We start from the raw sequence: 20348 nt of genomic DNA, 5'->3' as shown, positions 1-20348 counted from the left end.
AACTGCTTGCCGTTCAATTGCTACTTGGCTGTATCTTTGTTGTGTGAGTGAGTATATTGTAGTTAAGGTTATTCTCTCTTTATCGAAACGTGATTGGATGAACAACCAAGACGGGAAAGACATAAATGCGAACGTTGATTGGCAGATCAAAAATAGGAACACTTCAAACTCCAAATCCTAACTGCTCCATTACCTCTCCCTCGGAGATCCTTCCTCTCGCACCACGAAGCCCAGAAAAAGCTCTCTCCCTCTCCAGGAACTCCCCCGGACTCCCCACCTCCACAACCCTCCCCCTCTCAAGCACAATAATCCGCTCGCTATCCATAATACTATCCAATCTATGCGCCACAACCAATATCGTATATCCTCTAAACACCTCTCGAATAATTCTCTGCATCATCTCGTCAGTTTCCCGATCTATATTACTTGTTGCTTCATCCAGGAGCAAGATACCTCCTGTTCCTGATGTGTGCGATGCGGCGAGAATAACGCGCGCGAGTCCGAATAGTTGTTTTTGTCCTTGGGAAAGGAAATTAGAGGGAGCGATTGTAGCGAGACCGTTGAGTGCGGAGAAGAGGGACCAGAGATGAACTTTTTGAAGAGCGGCGATGAGTTGGGAATCGGTGTATTGTGCTAGAGGATCGAGATTCTAGCGGATGGTTTGTTGGATCAAAAATACATCTTGAGGGACAGTAAGGAGTCGTTCGCGAAGAACTTGGTGGTCGATGTTGGAAAGGTCTATACCGTCGATTGTGATGGATCCGCTAGAGGGCTCTAAAAGTCGGAGAAGAGAGGATAGTAAGGAACTTTTGCCGCTGCCATCCCATTTTCTCGCCGACGTGGATGGAGAGAGTGATGTTGTCGAGTGCGAGTGTTGAGGGGGGGTGTAGCTAGCATTTAGGTTGCGGATTTCGATATTGCCATGTACGGGCCAGTAATGCGGGAGGGTGATGGGAGAGAGGGGTTTGAGCTCTGAGGAGGTGCGATGTGCGAATTCTCGGGTGCGTGATATGGCGCCGAGTGAGACTTCTAGTTGTGTCCAGTATTGAAGGAGGAAACTTAGGGTTTCGTTGAAACTTAGGACGTTGTTTAGAGAGAGACCGAGAGATCCTGGGTCGGTGGATTTGCATAGTTTGATGGCTAGTGCTATGACGATGATGGCTAGAGCGCCGACTACTAGATCTAATACTAACTGTAGCCATCTTTGAGCACAGTAGAAAAGATAATAAGGGACTTGAGATCTGTCGACCTTTTCAATCATCGAATCCGTGAATTGTTCTTGCCATCCCAAAACTCTAATGCTTGAAAGTCCATTCAGATTCTCCATAAAGTGAGAATATATTGGACTTCTCAATTCTAGTTCAATTGCTCGAAGCCGTCGAGATGTTCGGAGGTAGACACGTTGAATGCAGATAAGCGTCATGAATACTGCTGGAATTTTTATGGCCATCCATGCTGAACCAAGAGATATGAGACACAGAGATCCAATTGTCCATAAGCAATACATCAAGGTACACATAACCCCAGTAGGTAGTTGAGACTCGATAAGGGTCATATCTTGACTAAACCGATTGAGTATTGTTCCGATATCAGTTTTTGTGAAGAATGAATAGGGCGCATTCATCACCACGTCGAGCAATATCAGGTGTGGATTCGCGGCTGATTCAGGCACTAGCTTGAGAAACATAATCCATGCAGTACACCCGTACATGACACCATTCCCAATAGCCAAGATGAGGTATGTTGGGAGCCATTTTTCTTCATTTGAGCCATGGTCCGCTGCCCACCAATTGAGTATTGCTTGAGACATGTAAAGACATATAGTCTGTGCAGTAGCAGACAAGAAAAGTGTCAGTATTGTTGGCCATCGAATACTTCTGAAATAGTATACATAATCTCTTGAATCACTCTCGTGCTGTGGAATATCGACGATGTGGGCCTCGCTCACCACCTGAGTCTCTGAGAGTCTACCAATGCTGGCATCAATTGCTTGCGAATTTTCTCCTCCAGATGGGTTTTCGAAAATCTGGTCTGCGTTTAAATTTTCTGACAGATTCAAATTCATAGAACGACGCGAATCGAATTCCGTAGCTAAAACTTTTGCTTGAAGACGAGGGATATTGGAGCTTTTTGTCATATTACCAGACCCATCTAACATGATAACATTGTCTGCAATTGTTTCCCAGCGTGTTGAATGAGTCACAAATAAAACTGTAGCTCCAAGCTTTGATAGTAAGCCATCTCTTCCAAATAAACCAGTCATGACTTGTATCTCGGTCTTCATATCCAAGGCACTGAGAACATCATCAAACAGAATCAATTGTGGCCGGTGATACAAAGCTCGAGCGATATTGAGCCGCTGTTTCTGACCACCACTAAGACCAGAGCTCTGCCCTTCAACGAGAGTATTATCACCGTCTGGTAAGCCAATAATCATTTCGTCAAGTACACAAGCGTGCAGGACAGATTTGTACCAAGCTTCATCGAATGTGTCCACTTCTAAACCACAAATATTCTGCCGAATAGTACCCGTAAACAGCCATGCAGTTTGAGGACAGTATGCTATTCGACTGGGATCAATTGATATGGTGCCGCTGTACTTTGTTTCGCCAAGTATCGCTCTTAATAATGTTGATTTTCCGGATCCGCTTGGGCCTAAAATCATAGTGAAGCTGCCTTGAGAAGACACCAAGTTAAGATCGCGCAGAAGATGACTTTCACTATTGTTCCCTGAAATACTCACACCCGACAAACACGCGACAGGGACGGCCAAATCCCGTCCATCTCTAAGGTTTTCCTGAATCGGATTTCTTTTAAGATTCAGAACTCGCTTCTCGTGCCGATGTGGTCTTCGCAGGTGCTCTTGAATTCTCTCTACGCATCCAAGACAAGAAGCTGCAAATGGAAAGGAAGTTATGAGCTCTGAAGCAGGAGATGTAACAAGATTTATCAACGCAAGACTTGTGAAGACTTGAGAAATATTGAGTGAGCTAGAATTTGCCACGCGCGCCTTGATTGCGTATACGATGAAAGTAACTGCAGGAGCAAGGGCTGGCGGCAAGTTTCCTGTGAGAAAGTGTTAACTTTTGACTCTTCGGATAGTTTTGAATTTAAATAAGATGTGGTTGAAGACAGTATGTAGACGACTTCTACATAGTACCAACTTGATTTATTATGGCAATATGTTCAAGCCTCATTATACGTTGTGTATGAAAACTAACACCAAAACCATACAAGAGATTGAGACACCGACCTAGAGTATTCAACCATACTGTGGACCACCGAAATTTTGCTTGCAGTGCAAGCTCCTTCTTTCTTTCTTTTTGCAGCAGATAGGTCAATGGCCTTGCCATGCCCAACATCTTGACGCTTTTCATTGAAGATAAAACATCAGCTGTCAGGGAAATACGCTGCTGGACGGCATCTGACCAAATCTTGACTTTACCCCCAATCAATAAAGTGACTCTTGAATCGAGTATAGCACTGACGAAAATCACGGCCAGCGGCATGGTACAAACCCAGCCTATTTGAAAGGCCAATAGAACGATTCCAATAATCAGTTCTAAAGGTCGGGACCAAAGATCATGAAGCATGACCATACTTTGGCAAATTCGGTCAACATCGGTGCTCATAAGTGTGAGAGCAGACGATGGGTCGTCCATCTGGTCCTCTATTGACAAGCTCTTAGTATAAATCAATGAGACGAGCGATCCTCGAATCATTGTTACATTTCGATAAATATGATGCCTATACAAGGCATTCGAGATCTGAACATAAGTTAGTTATACTCTGATTAGAAGAAATCGGGCTACCATACTTACCGCTATTCCGAGATAGATACATGCCGTCGCCCCAATAAGCCCATAACCAATATCTTCTTCCAAAACATCACTTGGCTGACTCAAATAACTGATTGCTCGCTCAATAAGGAATGGCTGGGCAAACAAAAACCCAGAATAGCATAAGCGAGGTAAGACAGGCAATAAGATTGACCATCGATGGGCTTTCCACAGACTTCTCAGCAGAGGCTTCTTGGCCTCACGGTTTTGTTGTTTCCATGAGTCTTGAAATCTTTGGTGCAATGCTGCAGACCCAAGATTGCTGTCAATTTGGCCAAGATCTTCAAATGATATCACCTTGCTGTAACCACGCTTGAAAAGCGCATTCATCCAAAGAAAAAGGCTGTTGCTAAAGATACCACCAGTTACCTCGGCAGCTAATGTCTGATACTGTTCCATAAGAAACACCCTCTTATCCCATACTTCAAGGCATAGTAAGGCGATTCTCGCCGCCAAGCTAAAGGAGAAAACGATTGCAAGGCGTAGCTGACCGGGAACATTATACAATGTGCGAGCTTGAGGGATATCAAGACCTGCCGAAAACGCAAGATACAAGCTGATAAGAGTTGATGGCTTCACAGAACGATATTGTTCAAGATGAGAGAGGGGTACAATAGCTACAGCAGCCAAAAGATTCAATGTAGTTGTAGGTATTGAGAATTGTGTTCGAATTGTAGTTGACTGAGTATAGAAAACTAAAAGTGCTATTTGACCCGAGATTAATGCCATGGATGCTATCGGTTTTGCGATCGACATCCAGCTCGTTTTTGTTTTCTAACTGGTCAATCGAAGAAACCAAATTCTCCATGGTAAAAGCAGTAGAAAGATGGCGCTTGGAACAACTGAAAGTATAGCTTGTTCAAAGAACAGTGTAAAGTCAAAAGTACGAGCACATGCCGCTATAACTGGACCAAACTTCTTGTCGGCATCGAATTGACACCCCTCAGTATTGTACAGATCCATCACGATCGTTTGATTAGAGGTCAACATGGAGGCAAAGGTATGTGAGCCTCCCTAATTTGGGGTATTGTGGTAAGAAGAGTTTCTTCAAGATCCTGCTAAGAAAATAGAACTAATTGTGAATATTAATTTTATCCCAACTGTTGGGATTTTCAAGCTCCGACTCTTGACGGCATATAACGCAATCACACTGCTACATGGTAGATAGTAGTGATGTCAACTGCAGAGAAACCTCCGCCCGCGGCGGAACCCTGCTCACACAACCGAAGCAGGAATAGGCTGGTCGAATTCCGGGATCCGAAGCTGCGAATAGTATACCTCTGAAATATTTCACAGACTTCGGATCCAAGATTTCAGTTTCGATTTCATGGCTTTGAATTCCATGCATACGTCTCGTACACGTAAGAAGTAGTAATCTGTAATGGATGACGCAATTTGTTAAACTGATTTCATGCTAGAGTAGTAGGCCGCAATGCTTGATTTTCTGATGCTGATTTATTGTATTCTTTGTTTTATGGGTATCACTAACCCCTCTCTGCTTTCAAAAGTACTGATTGAGTGTACCGGTTAAATGTAGAAAACATTTCCTGATTTATGCATTTCTTGTGTATCTGACCAATTGATGATGCGGAGAAGAACAATTCTTGTGAGCAATTTATCGAGATGCCAGAGAATATATTTAACGTGGTTAGTACGCAGATAGAACATCTACTTCAAGCTCAATCCGTAATGATACCTTGAAATATTGTGCCTCACGTTCGCATAACATCCTTATCTTTGACCATACGTTATCTCGCGCGTAAGCGGCGTTCTACACGTAAGACTTCTACTTGCCTAGCTAGGTAGGTGGGCAGACGCCTTGCTTCCATTTGCACTTCATCCCTAAAACCCGCATCTGAATCAATGGATGACCGTGTAGGAAACATGAAAAACAGGGATCGGGAAAAACGTCTACAATGCGATTGGTTACCAGTACGTTGGGACATATTGACATAAGATTTTACTTCGACATGCTGCCAGCGCTTTGAGTTTGGGCATTTTGTACATCAAAACAATGAAGTTTCTACAGGTATAAACCCTAATTCGTGACTGTGTGGAGTCGTATATGAATACCTATCAGCGCTTCGACGCTTCTGTTCACGCAGGCCTAGATGTTGGGGAAATGGAAAGATCAAGAGCTACAAGTACTCTCGAAGCTGGCCGGGATGGCTCAAGTAATGGTTTAAATCCGGCGTCATGGTGCTTGTGAGTATTGCGCAACAGCTTGTCCCATCTCCTGGGACATGTAATGAATCATCTTGATTGCGAAGGTGTTTTGCCAGCCATGAGAAAGACACAATCGCCGAAATAGAGACATAGTTCCAGAATCTGTTTGAGTACATGCTTCATGGTATAATAAAGAACATAGGACATTCGCATCTAGGAGGTTGTATGAAAATATCGAAAAGCTTCGCAGCAATCGGAGCAATATAACAACATGTATGTAAAGGAATGAAAATGAAGATAAAATGACTGTACATATTGTAGGCATCTAATTCTACAACGATAAATTTTTCAACGTTAGTTTGCAGATCACAGCGCAACACTTCACGATATGTCTCTTCTTACTCGCGGCGTTTTGGCCATTGTCATCAGCACGCTTGCGACGATCACGAAACAAGCCGCAGACACTATAAATGGCAACCCCTGCAACACTCTGTCTAAGTCTAAGCTCAATGCAAAGGCGTAAGAGTATGCAGATCCAGAGAAGGTACCGCCCACGCTCTTTATAGTAGATATCAATGTCGTAGCAAAAGCGGCACGCTCTGGTGGGAAGATTCCCACGAAGATAGATCGCAAAAGACTGCTGAGACCAATTCCGGTGCCAAAAACACTGATACCTATTCCAGATGAGTCACTCTCAATAAGAGCAGTAAGGTATACTGTAATCACCTAAGAGAGCAAACGCAACATTTGGAGCGAAACTTAATAGCAATGCCCCAACAAGAGATAGAGCGCTGCTAATAAGAGCAAGTGCTATGTCTCTGTAGCACGTGTTGAAGCTCCTCCGAAGCAGAATCAGGACATTTTCCAATAGCAAGCCTATGAAAAGCACGATTAAATTTGCTACGTGATCAAGAATGATAAACGTATTGGCCTGAAGGCGAGAGACATCAGCACTTGGGATTACAAAGCGATATGAAATGACTCACTTCCGAGAAACTGATGTTGAACTGCTCTGGCATGTATTGGAGAATTAAAATCTGAACCCTCTGACCGAGTGTAGCGAAGAGCCCAGCAATTAACAACGAGATGGCACCTCTGATCTGTAAGAGATTATGAAATGATTTGATCACCGCGTGCCTGCTGCCAATAGGCTGCGTTCTGGATCTTGAGATGTTGGTATATTCTGAAGCAGAATCAATCTCCGGCTCAGAATTTGATGACTGAACTACTTCCCCCGTTGGTAAAAGGAGACTTGAGCATAAAGCTAAGGACATCAATGCGAGACCAACCAATTGTGCGGCAAAGTTCTCCAAAGATTTCATCGTTGCCGAACTCAGTCCAAAGCCCAGGATTGCTGCTACCAAAGCTATACCGTGTATAGAAGAGAAGACTAATACTCTTTGAGTTGATGGTGTGACTGCTGCAGCACTCGTCATGAGAATAGCAAGGGGCACACTTGCCCCGCCCCTAGTCAAGGTAAATACGGGACCTATCCAAACGAATTTTAATGGAATTCCAGGAACAAGCCAGTCCACACCAGTAGTCCACATTGAGCTCATTACCAATCCCAGATAGCCCAGAAAGAGAATCGGTCGCCGGCCGTACTTATCTGCCATGCTGCCGCAAACGCCAGACAAGAGAAGCATGGGTAGGCATTCCAAAAGTTGGAAGACGCCTAAAATCAGCGCCAGCTCACTTGCAATTGCATGATCTTTTTGGCAATTTATTATAAGTTTGTGTGCATCTTGAGATGCCTTGGTGCATTATTGTTCTTTATAAGATGCGATTAGAGGAGTCGTTCGCATTGCCACACCAGTTTCGAAAGAGAGTTCCCGAATACCAACCAGTCCCCAGACCAACCACTTGAATCTCAATCTTCGAACAGAAAATGATGGAGGGTCCTGCGTCCCAGAAATTTGCAAAAAAGGAGTTTGCACATCTTCTTCCCCTGTTGGTTGCAGCTGCCACGCATCATGTGTTTCTCTGATCTAATAGATGAGGTCTTGAAAAGCGACTTGTGAGCATAGGTATATATCGAACGGGAATATGAAGTTTAGATGTATGGATACCCGTAAAGCACCCAACGAATAACTCAGTCCAAAAACTGGCTATACATCCGCTAGATGGAATGAGGGTCGCTTCCCGTTTTCCGATCTCAACCAAACAGTGACAAGGCAAGCAGGCTCGGCAGACAAAACTTCATGTCAACGGGCCGAGTATTGCCCGAAAACGTAGAATAATGTGGAATCGAGTAACGTGATGAAAGCAACATAGCTTTCATGATCAATGAATAAAACTCAATCAGTCAAGCTTCTCTAAAGGAATTCAAGGCTTGATATCCATCAATGACAATTTTGATTATAAGCATATTTACGAGTATCAGTTCAGACATGTGACGACGTCATCCTCACGTGACCTTCAAATGTAGAGAATACGGAAGGCACAAGCGAGTTGAATCCAGCACATGCAAACTAGTTCACTAGGAAACAATACTACCATTTCAGGCAAGCAAAGGCAAACACGACCTCAAAATTTTCGCTCTTCAACAGCTTCACAGATCATAACATTAACCAAAAATTCTACCTTCATCCATAAATATCAGAAACTATTGCAGAGAACACAAATCTTGATAGTCAGAAACGGTCACATCAACAAAGCCACAATTACATATGGCGACTTCCGATGGGGTTGCGGTGGAGGTGCACGGGACAACTCAGCTTCCAAATTCTATTTTGAGTTGGTACGATGAGACTCGTCCTATGTGGATTGACCTTGTAGGAGATTATGCTGGAAAAGAGTTGTTTCTTCTTGAGGGAGACTCTCTTTTAAGAGAATGTTTCGCAGATGAAAGGATTGATTTTCAAGGTAACGATTTTATGTTCCTATTGATGTTCTGCTCTTTGATTCCCCAGGTATTGATTCCCTTCGGAGAATTTCATATCGGGGATTTTAGCAAGTGCTTGGAATACGTGCTTTGAGTACAAGAGATGTGCAACATCATACACCAAGGATGAAAGTTTCATCTTGTTATGAATTCGACATCAAAGCGGCATGGATCTCTAGCAATCACGTTATCCAAAAAAAGGACTATGGGCTAACAATATCTTTCAGATGGATTTCAATTGCTTCATGCCGTATACGTAGTGGAGCGATTCCTTGAGAATTTAGTCAAGAGACATTGCAACTTCCACATTGCTTTCTTCGAGGGTATGTGTTTCCCCTCCAAAGCTATGCTCTTGATCTGTTGAATATCATTCAAGAATCCAAAGCCTTCGTTATTCCGGGGCCGATCGATAATTCTAACTTGAATTGTAGAGAATCGGCAATTATGTGTACCACCAGGAGTGAAATCCACGCATCGAGCTCGGTATCTTCTCGCTCGAACAGCAATTCGACAACATTTACACCACAAATTACCATTATCACATCCAGAGATTGTGGTCAATACTTTCCCTTCATTAGAGAGTGAAGAGTTCTCCAGTTATCTTCATGCTACACCAATACACTTTGTCATGTCGCATGACGGGGCTGCAACGGCAAAGCAACCTCGCTCATCGAAGGAAGAAAAGGCCATCCTTCGAGGATTGATATGGTTTTTCAATTCCCACAAGCTCAATATTGCTCTCATTAATCGCATAGAGTTCAGAGATTCAAAGGTTTTCACCATGATCGTGGAAAGCATGACTGTCTCAAGCCAACGCAAGCTACTTATTAGTTCTAAGTGTATCAAGGATATTGAAGAAGCTCGTGTGGAGTTTGCCAAAGATTCACAATCGGACAACTCTAGTGCAATGCCGTCCATTGACGACGAAATCACCCAAAAGTTGTCTGCTGCGTCGGCAAAGACTCACTTGAGTGAAAGATCATGCGTTTCTGTTCTTTCTGCTTCTCACATTCTGAAAGAAAACACATCTGACATATTTTTTGCTTCTGCCCTCATTTTACACAGCGTTATGCTTAATCAAATCCCTCTTTCAAAGCGTCGATTTCCATCTGTTGAATTCGACGATGACTTCGAAGAGGAAATTACTAGTTTCTTGTCCTTATTTGCAGATGTTGCTCAAGTTATTCTAAACAATCCAACATGGAGCAAATTTGTTGAAACTAATGAAATCACAAGAGATTCTCATGATCTTGTCGATGGCCGATTATTTCGGGTCGTCATTCAAGCTATGTGCGACGAATCAATAGACCCCTTTCCTCAGTCAATTCAAGACGAATGGCTCGTACTTTGCAATTTGACCAAGGAGCTTTCAAGCCAAGAACTTTCCCTGGACAAAAGCATTGATTTATCCTCAGTTAAAGTTACCCCGTGCGAAGATTCCGACTCAAGCTCGGATGATCTTACAGTTTTACCCTTCAGTAATGCTGTCTTCAACAAGCATTTGGAGTGTATCCATGTTAAAACAGATTCATCTCTATCTGCACAATTTGGTACCATGAAGCTTTACAGAGAAACAAGTCATTGGCATAATCACAAAAAGCCTCTCATTACAAAAGCTCCTGTGGCACAGAAAGTGTCCAAATGGCGGTAAGTAACACCAATCCAAGCTTAATCTCTAGATGCCTCAATTGCAGCAAAAATAGGTACTAATTAGTCTACAGTAATCCCCTTCGAACAAATCAATTCTATATGAGTGAAATGACATCATACGCCGCGAGTTTGACAGGAGCAAAGGGAAAAGCACTCGAACCGGAGACAATCGTGGTGGGACCCAAGCAACTGGTCAAAGTTGCTGAGGAGAAACCATCGAAGACGAATAAAGCCGAAAAGCCAGCGCCTAAATCGAAGAAAGAAGCCCCAACTGATGTATGATTCTTTTGCACTTGGTCAATTGAATGAAGCTGACAATAATTTCTAGAACAAAAAACCTGCATCCAATGCTAAGAAAGGTACTAAAAAGGGTGGTGGACTTTCAGCTGCTGATCAGATCCGTGCTGCAAATCTGGAAAAGAAAGGGGATACAGAGACTGATAAAGCTTTCCTTACGTGGTCTATGAAAATGAAAGATCTTGATTTGATCTCTAACGATGAAAATCGCTATCTCCAGGCCAAACAATATCTTAACAATCTTGATAATGCCAGAACAAAAATTCTTGAGGGAGATATCAACACTTTCATCCTCCAATGTCTACTGTCTTGGTGGGCAGGTTACTGTAAGCAGAACAAGAAAACTAATGGCTACCACGTAGTCGCACTGATTTGGACTACTGTAAGATCTATATGCACTACCAATGCACCTATCACGAAAGAGATCATCCAGCATGTCGAAAAGATATGCAAATTGGTTGGTATTTCGGACGCGTTTTCACCGCCGGAAGTCCTTGGTGCTGTTCGAAAGCTATCTTTTGCCTTCAAGTATCCTCCCCCAACTTTGTCCCTGAAAATTGATATTTCTCAATCAGAATTTCAGCTGGAACATTGCGGTCCTTACATGGACAGAATGCTTGATGCAAAGCCAGATCCCCGTGTTTCTAGCTTCGTTCCTGATGGTTGGCAGAGAGATGTGCTCGATCAGTTAGATGCCAATAAGAGTGTGTTTGTAGTAGCACCAACTTCTGCTGGTAAAACGTTCATCAGTTTCTACGCCATGGAACAAATTCTCAGAGCCGATAACGATGGAGTTCTGGTTTATGTTGCACCAACAAAGGCACTTGTGAATCAGATTGCAGCCGAAGTTCAGGGTAAGTACCATCGCATTTATTTTCCTTTCCTCTCTCTCAACTCTGTGAGATTGAAGAGCAAAAAAGAGAACTTCCTCATTACAGTTTTTGTATTTTTACGAAAGTCGCCGCTAACAATGCTGTCTTCTAGGTCGATTCTCTAAGAGATTCCCGCAAGCCGGTAAAGGAGTGTGGGCTATTCACACTAGAGATTACCGTGTGAACAATTCTACAGGTTGTCAAATTCTTGTCACTGTACCCCATATTCTTCAGATTATGCTTCTGTCACCAACGAATGCGAAGTCGTGGGCTCCAAGAGTGAAGCGTATTATTTTCGATGAAATTCACTCTATTGGACAATCTGAAGATGGTGTGGTATGGGAGCAACTCTTGTTATTATCACCATGCCCTATCATCGCTCTTTCTGCAACTGTGGGTAATCCCGAGCAGTTTGCCGATTGGCTAGGAGAAACTCAAAAGGCGAATGGATCCGAGTTAAAGATGATCAAACACTCAACCAGATACTCCGATTTACGAAAGTTCATGTACGAGCCACCTAAGAAATTCGACTTCGAAGGTCTCGGAGACTCATTTGGTCTAGGTTTAGGTCTGGATGGTCTACAAGGCTTCGAAGCCTTTCACCCTGTGTCTAGTTTGGTTGATCCTTCAAGAGGAATGCCCGAAGATCTTGCACTCGAACCTAGAGATTGCTTATCGCTATGGAAGGCCATGGTCAACCATCAAAGCAAGGATTATAGTGTCCCTGAATCATTAAATCCAGAAAAGGCATTGCCATCCTGCATTCGAAAAGCAGATATCTTTGCATGGGAAAAGAACCTTAAGAAAGTATTGCTTCAATGGATGGCAGAGTGTCAATCACAATTTGCCAATGTAGTAAAGGAACTGACTCCAGAAAGTCTTGAGACCAAGAACGACGTTTCAATCGACAGCACCTCGGATTCTGAGACTGAACCCATTGACCCATTAGATCTACAAGCTACAACCCTGCCATTACTATATCAATTGCACAAGCGTCGTGCCCTACCCGCTATATTGTTCAACTATGACCGATCTGCTTGTGAAAGCATTGCGAACACTTTGTTGAACCAGCTAGTTCAATCCGAAGAACAATGGAAGAAAGGATCAGCTTGGAAAAAGTTAATGGAAGGTTATGAAAAGTACCAGGAAACGAAGGCAAAGAAAGGGCGTAAGCCGGTCAAACCATCCAAGAAATCTACCCAAGATGACGAAGGTGGATCAAAGATGGACCGAATGCGTGAGGATGCAACAGATGGATCTTCTTTCTACGATCTCTTCGATCCGACTGCCCCCCAAGATGATTTCTCATTTGCGGATCCAAAGCGTCTACAAAAAGAGGAACTCGATGGTTTCATCCGACAACTTCGTCGCAAGGAGATTAGAGAAGATTTGATCGATTTGCTGAAGAGAGGTATTGGTGTGCATCATGCTGGTATGAACAGAAAATACCGACAGTGTGTAGAAATGTTGTTCCGTAAAGGTTTCCTGAGAATTGTCATTGCAACTGGTACACTTAGTTTGGGTATCAACATGCCGTGTGCCACTGTTGTATTCTCCGGAGATTCTGTGTTCTTAACTGCCTTGAATTTCCGTCAAGCTGCAGGTCGTTCAGGTCGTCGTGGTTTTGATCTACTCGGTAACGTTGTATTCCAGGGCGTCTCTAGAGAGCGGGCAAGCCGTCTTCTCAGTTCTCGACTTCCTGAGCTTACAGGTCACTTTCCAATCACGACGACACTGGTATTACGATTGTTCTCCCTTTTGAACGATTCTAAAAACTCGCCATATGCTGTTAGAGCTATCAACTCCCTTCTTTCTCAGCCTAGATTGTATCTTGGAGGTCAAAGTTTCAAAGAGCAAGTTCTTCATCATTTAAGATTTTCTATCGAGTATCTACGCAGAAACGCACTTCTGGGTCCCGGCGGTGAACCCGTCAACTTCACCAGTTGTGTTTCGCATCTTTACTTTACCGAAAATTCGAGTTTTGCATTCCATGGTAAGTGTCCCTTCTACTTCGTATAAGTTCAGTGAAAAAATGATGGTACGCGAGTGCGACCTTCCGTTTTGATCAACATCTCTTTTCGACTGAGATTATGCGGTTTTGAAATTCAATTGCAATTTGTATACTAACACGTGCCAGCTCTTCTCAATGGAAAATACTTTCATAAGCTCTGTGCAGATATTGATACCAACTCGGACGAAGTCTTGCGTACAATGGTTCTCGTATTGAGTCATCTGTTTGGTCGTAGAGTTGTTAGAGAAGTCGATGATCCCGAAGAGGCAGAGAAAATTCACCGTTCTCCATCGAACGTATACCTCGACCCCATGCCAGAAGACGCAGCTAACATACTTCGCGGTCATAACAAGAGTACTTTAGATGTCTTTTCGACATATGTAAAGACATTTGCCGAGCAACACATTACTGAAGACGAACATGCTTTGCCATTCACCCAAAGTCCAGTCGGTCCAAATGAAACAACCAAGACGAGTGGAAATACGGCCCTTGATTTCCTTCCTTCTTTGCCTAGTCCGCAAGCTAGATCGCCATTTGTAGCTCTGTCTGGTCTGGGTGACTCTTTCACTACCATTGAGGATCTTTGCAGCTCCACTTGTGAAGGGGTCTTCCTTGAAGCAGCGGTAATTCCACATCTGGAGCTTCACCCTGATGAAACAAGATCACCTTTAAATTCATATCTTCTTGATTTCTTCAAGCACGGTTCTCTACAACCCCTCGAGGACGCCAATGGTATCCGCAGATCGGACGTCTGGTTCGTACTTAATGACTTCTCTATGGTACTAGCTACAATCGCCACGTCCCTTGCCCTACATCTCGGTCTAGGTCAAGATACAGATTCAGAACTCCTCGATGTAATGGGAGCAGGAGATTCCGTTGAGAATGAGAACGATGAGAAAATGGCTGAAGATTCCATTCCTCAAGCTGTTTCTGGACCATCCAGTGAAGTTCAACAAGCTCAGCCAGTACGTAGAAAAAAGGTAGTCGATGATTGGGATGCTGGTGAGGATAGATTGGCTGCTGAAGAGGATTATTTGGAGAAGGAAAAGGAGAGTGGTGCGGGGGCAACAGATGATGAAGAATATGAGAAGTTGATGAATGTTTATCGAGCATTCAGGAAGTTGAAGACGGAATTTGATGAGAAGTTTAGAGCTATTTGGGCTTAAATGGGTGAATTTATGGATGGGATGTATGGATTGGTCAAAATTATCTTGATAATAACGAGAAAACACATTCCTGGTTTGAAGTTTCTATCAGTTTGGATAAATTGAAAAGCTTTAGATGGAGAAAAAAATTGGTAGAGTCTCCTTTAGTGGTTTACTTTGGAATAGCATCGTTTGATTGCAAACTACTACAATAAAAATGCGCAATTCAAACATGCCAGTGTCTTTCTCTTGAGACTTATATCAATTGCTCGTAAGAACCCCAAAAGAAGAGCAATGTTTTCTAGAATTCTCACTTCTATTGTCTAGTTTCATGCAAATGATATCTACCGGTGTTGCAACGTATCTGCAGTGCATTACCTACATGTTACAATGCCAGGGGATCGTAGCTTGAATTGTAACGTGATCTCGGCCAGAGAAGTTTCTTTCGCCATACTGACTTCAATGCGGAGCACGCCGAAGAAGCCAGCCAGAACACAACACCCGCACCTATAGTGACCCTTGTATCGATAATATGCACGGAATATAACACGGTAAAGATCCGATGGGCTAGACACATTTTGATATTGACCGAAGAACCCCTCGAACTCGAACTATGTCGAACTATCGTGCTAGTGGGATTGCTGTTTTTGACAACTAGTATGCGGGCACATTCGTACCCCACGTTTCCGGGTGAGACTAGGCCTTTCTTTCCAACTTTATTCTTAAATTTCGCCGAAATCCTTTAGATACAGAACTATTGACACTTGAAGCTTATTTTCTTACTCTGTACGGTGTAGTCTAACGTTGTGATCAACAACAGAGTCCGGACCCCTCAACCTTAATATGACGTCTCATCTACGTAGGGAAAGAAGCAGGAATGCCATTATACTTTAGGATCTGGATGAACTATTCGATCTCGACTAAAGTTGCCTTGGGATATGATCCCGGATGTTATAGTTACCTGCCAAGCCACTCTGAACTCGTCGAAGTAACTATTCGGGAATAAGGTCACTAGACTTCTTTCTGCAATGAAGTCTAGAGCTCTGTTTGATAATTTTCAAATATTGACGACTGTTGCTCATGTCAAAGTCATAGTAACCGTCAATCAAAAATCCAACAGTGATATTTCTACTATCAATAGTAACTTTGACCTTACCCGACAAATGCTCACCACCGGATTTCGCCGTGATCCGTGACATCTTCATGGTTGAAGTGGAATTTTTATCTGAGTATTAAGAGAGCGTGTCACACACATATTAAGTTATACGGTACAGTACCGGTACATCAGTATCAAGCTTCAATATTACTCCCCATGTTTGCGGGGAGTTTTTTAGGGCACGCGGGGAAAGTTTTCTTACATAAGCACACTATTATGGTGTTTGCTTGGCCCTCGGCTTTTAACGGATATGCAAGGGGTGAAGCCTTATTATTTGCTGTTTAAGCTTTCTCCAACTTTCTCCAACTTTTACACCGAACCAAAACTGCCGAAGTTTAGAAATTCCCCAGTTTCTCGAAAGAAGAAAATCCTTGAAGCATCATCACCAATAGAATATTATTTCTGTTCTGCATATGGAGAGTCTATGACCGAGCCAAGAGAGTTAAATTGGATCCGTTGCCATATCCTTTGGAGAAGTCACTCAGGATTTGCGCACCACCTTCCTAAATCGTTGACAATGACCTTTTTTAGTTTGTTGTACAGTATCAAGAGAACCATCGGTGGTAGCATGAGGTTTCTTTCCTGCTTAGTTCCAGTGATGTATACGAAGTATAAGATGGGTGAGATCTGCTGCTCATAGGTCTTTTTCATTTCGTCTCGTTTGTCCTACTCTACTCTTTCTCATTTCCTGTCCCTACTACATATAAGCATATATGATTGAGAGGTATCTTCCAGCATCTCAATCACATATATCAACACACGCGGAGTGTATACTGTACAGTATCAGAACTTCTCGATCATGGCTTTCGGTATAGGTAGAAAACGCGAAAGATATTATGGCTACAAGGGTAAATCACTGAATCGTTTGATCACCATTGTTTCTGGGATAGATTTTTTGTGAGTGTTTCTTCTTTTTCCTTTTCCTTTTCCTCTTCCTCTTCTTCTCTTCTTTCTCTTTCAGATTTGGCATGACGCAGCAAAATAATTACTCAAAATCTGCTACTGTGCAAGATTGTGGAGACGGACGGCCCGCTCTGGAGAAGGCGGAGGCGGAGGTGGGGTTGAATGCTACCATCGAAGGTTACCTTCCTTATGACGAAGACGTTACATTTTCCGATGTTTTTCCGATTGGAGTTGCGTAACAAGAATTCACAGCTAATTCATTCATAGGCTTTTTGGTTATGATCAAGGTGTTATGTAAGTTTGCATTTCAAAACAATTCAATTCGTCATGGGCGAATTAAATGGCACATCAACATGAGATCTCAAGTACATAAGCCTCAAGGACCATTTGATGATTGAATCTGATGTGGTATATTGTAGAGTATGCTTAGTCTTAAATTCAATATTGGTGTGCGGTTTATTTCGTCCATGATTTGTAATCTGACAGAAGCCCCAAGTAATTGAGCTAATGCTTTAACAGGGGAGGATTGTTAACTCTTCCATCTTTCGTAAAAACGTTTCCGGAAATCGATACCGTTAATAATCATTCATACCGGACAGCTCTTGATCAGGGTTTAGTAGTGGCCTCTTACAATCTGGGTTGTTTTGGTGGTGCCGTTATTACTATCTTTCTTGGAGATCGTCTTGGTCGTCGTCGGATGATATTCCTTGGTTCCTCAATCATGATTGTTGGGGCTCTCCTTCAGGCAACTTCCTCTAGTCTTGTACAGTTCATTGTTGGGCGAGTGCTTACCGGCTTTGGAAATGGCATGAATACAAGTACAGTCCCTACATGGGCTTCAGAAACGTCGGAATCACACGAAAGAGGAAAGATGGTCATGTTCCAGGGTGCTATGATTACAGGAGGTATTGCTTTATCGTATTGGCTCGACTTGGGAACATCACGGGTGGGAAATAATAGTGTGGCTTGGAGATTTCCAATTGCTTTCCAGATTTTACCAGCGCTCATAATACTCGTGTCCATCCTTGAGCTTCCGGAATCCCCTCGGTAAATATTAACTCCTATGTCTGGCCTTATTAGATCTAATGAATCTCTTAGTTGGCTCGTCCTGAAAGGTGACATTGAAGAGGCTAGAGCTGTCCTTACAGCACTCGAGGTCCCTTCCAAAGAATCTAGCGATTCTCTAGCGCAAGTCGATGAAGCGGCTGTTGAGCTTGAAATCGCACATAGAGTTGAAATCAAATTGAAGGAGATCACTAGTCAAGTTGACGAAGCGGCGAATTCTGGCTGGCGTGATATGTTCACCATGGGCCCAGATCGTAACTTCCATCGCGTCTTACTCGCATACTTTGTCCAAGTCATGCAACAAATCTCTGGTATCAATGTCATCACCTATTATGCGGCTACAATTTTCGAGCAGTATATCCATTTGAGTAGCGAAACTTCCCGTTATCTCGCAGCTGGAAACGGCACGGTATATTTTGTTGCTTCCTTCATTGCTCCCTTTACAATCGAAAAGTTTGGTCGTCGTAAATCTTTACTGCTTGGTTCAATTGGATTGATAGCAAGTATGGTCATTCTCGCTGTCATGACACGCTTGTCAGAAGAGGGTATTGGTGGTAAAAAACCGGGAGTTGTCTCCACCACTTTCCTCTTCGCCTTTAACATCTTTTTTGCAATTGGATGGCTCGCAATCCCTTGGCTATACCCAGCTGAGATTGTTCCCCTCGGAATCCGTGCACCAGCTAATGGTTTATCCACATCTGCAAATTGGATTTTCAACTTCATGGTTGTGATGATCACACCAGTTGCATTCAATTCGATTGGTTATAAAACCTACATTATTTTCGCTGTTATCAATGCTGCCATGTTTCCGGCCGTCTATTTCTTTTATCCAGAGACTGCGTTTCGATCCCTGGAGGAAATGGACACGATATTTCAGAAAACAACTGGTTTCTTTGATGCAGTCAGCGTTGCAAAGAATCAACCACATAGATATGGAGCCGATGGAAAGTTGTTGGTTGCTCCTGAGATGATAGAAGAAATTTCGGGTGGGGGAGTACTGGTACATAATGATTTTGGAAAAGAAAACGAAAATGGGACAATAGTTCATAGGGAGAATGTTGCAGATGATAGTGGAGGAAGTACGACAAGCCCAAAGAATGAGCATGGGGTTGACGTAAGGTAGTTTTGTAATTCTGGTGGCTGGATTAGAAAGTCGAGAGGGAAAGTGGCTTTCTTTATTATATACCCAGGTTACAGTCGCCGGTGGTTTAAGGTCAAGAGCTATATTCTTTCTGTTGCCAGCTCTTTATTTAGACATCTAAAGATGCAAGACTTATTAGAAAATAGCAATGGCGTATGGAGTACCCGACTTTCGTTGAAGTTTTTGTTGATGCTTATGATTGAATGGAATTATATAGTCTTATATACCTTCTCCTATTACTGACCGCGAAACGGAGATTCATTTGTTGCCTCATCAAGATCCCCAAATTGACTATCATCAGTTCAGTATCTATCGTAATTGAAATCCCTGTATTTGCCTTTGTAGTCAAGCCCCATAGACTAATTACCCACCAGATACTCAAAGCTCAATCGCTTCGAAATCCAAATTCAAACTGCTAGAAACGTCTCCTCAGATAATGATTCGAGGATCACGCCTACATAGAATCACAGATATACTACTCTGAAAACGACACAAATGCATACTCTATTAAATCGTTGCATTCCGAGGACGGTGAGCTATGGGATTGTAAGCTGTCTGATGATGATAATCCTAATTCTGTGTAGAAGAGACTTTGAGATGAATACCTGATAAATAGTATTCGTAGGTTACTGTTTTCGATAATTGATAACAAGTCGAATAATTGGGATTTGGAATGAAGATTGGGGAAATGTTTAGATAGTGATGAATTATTATTTACTGTATACCGTATACGAAAATTGTAAGGGTGAAACCATACCTAAGTACCTACTGAAAGTAATGTTTTCAATGTAAGATCTTACAGTTCTATCTATTACTCGAGTACTTGCCTTGCCTTGGAATTCTTGAACTATACTATGTTCCAAGACTGCCGCTCCACCATCCCGCCATCCGAGGATTATCCAGCACATACCCCGCCCGTACGCCTCTTTGTTTTGATCGATATATCCATACAAAACATGCTCTCCCCCATCAAACACAATAGGTGGTGTGGTGTAATGGTAGCACGTGACGTTGTGGCTCATCCTTCACGGGATATATCACGAATGATCCGTTTCAATCTGGGTTCGATTCCCAGCACCGCCAAACTAGCATAGTTTGGATTGAAAATTAATAAGATGGTTTGATTCCATCTAATTCCTATACTTTTGGCATTTTTTGGTTAATTTTTGGTGAAGTTGTGTGGGGTTGGTGGGGTAGATGGGGTAAGCGAGAAGGTGTG

General features: G+C 42.8%; 4 protein-coding genes across 4 annotated transcripts; 2 read left to right on the top strand and 2 right to left on the bottom strand.

Moving 5' to 3' along the window:
• Positions 1 to 163: 163 nt before the first annotated feature.
• Positions 164 to 4568, bottom strand: EAE97_004408 (uncharacterized protein; the record flags this gene model as incomplete). The annotated part of the gene is made up of 4 exons (XM_038874920.1): positions 164 to 649; positions 680 to 3066; positions 3254 to 3767; positions 3822 to 4568. The coding sequence occupies 4 exons, from the start codon at positions 4566 to 4568 to the stop codon at positions 164 to 166; spliced, it is 4134 nt and encodes a 1377-aa protein (XP_038734364.1).
• Positions 4569 to 6297: 1729 nt separating this feature from the next.
• EAE97_004407 (uncharacterized protein) lies at positions 6298 to 8140 on the bottom strand. Its single transcript, XM_038874919.1, has 3 exons — positions 6992 to 8140; positions 6732 to 6936; positions 6298 to 6679 (listed from the first exon to the last, which is right to left on the bottom strand). Exons 1-3 carry the CDS (start codon positions 7649 to 7651, stop codon positions 6387 to 6389), a joined length of 1158 nt encoding a protein of 385 aa, XP_038734363.1. The 5' UTR covers positions 7652 to 8140; the 3' UTR covers positions 6298 to 6386.
• Positions 8141 to 8674: 534 nt separating this feature from the next.
• EAE97_004406 (uncharacterized protein) lies at positions 8675 to 14885 on the top strand (the record flags this gene model as incomplete). Its single annotated transcript, XM_038874918.1, has 7 exons — positions 8675 to 8870; positions 9117 to 9212; positions 9321 to 10536; positions 10611 to 10815; positions 10868 to 11690; positions 11821 to 13701; positions 13846 to 14885. 7 exons carry the CDS (start codon positions 8675 to 8677, stop codon positions 14883 to 14885), a joined length of 5457 nt encoding a protein of 1818 aa, XP_038734362.1.
• Positions 14886 to 16819: 1934 nt separating this feature from the next.
• EAE97_004405 (uncharacterized protein) lies at positions 16820 to 19111 on the top strand (the record flags this gene model as incomplete). The annotated part of the gene is made up of 4 exons (XM_038874917.1): positions 16820 to 16917; positions 17191 to 17217; positions 17443 to 17970; positions 18022 to 19111. The coding sequence occupies 4 exons, from the start codon at positions 16820 to 16822 to the stop codon at positions 19109 to 19111; spliced, it is 1743 nt and encodes a 580-aa protein (XP_038734361.1).
• Between the last annotated feature and the right edge of the window lie 1237 nt (positions 19112 to 20348).

Source organism: Botrytis byssoidea (genome assembly GCF_014898295.1).
Source record: "Botrytis byssoidea strain MUCL 94 chromosome Unknown BBYS_007, whole genome shotgun sequence".
Classification (NCBI taxonomy): domain Eukaryota; kingdom Fungi; phylum Ascomycota; class Leotiomycetes; order Helotiales; family Sclerotiniaceae; genus Botrytis; species Botrytis byssoidea.
This window is presented reverse-complemented; position numbering and strand designations above follow the sequence as displayed.

Coding starts and splice junctions, on each gene's coding strand:
- EAE97_004407 (XM_038874919.1), bottom strand. CDS start 7,651: ATGCTTCTCTTGTCTGGCGTTTGCGGCAGCATGGCAGATAAGTACGGC. Junction 6,937..6,991: donor TCAACATCAGTTTCTCGGAA/GTGAGTCATTTC, acceptor TCTCGCCTTCAG/GCCAATACGTTTATCATTCT. Junction 6,680..6,731: donor TGTTGCGTTTGCTCTCTTAG/GTGATTACAGTA, acceptor CATCTGGAATAG/GTATCAGTGTTTTTGGCACC.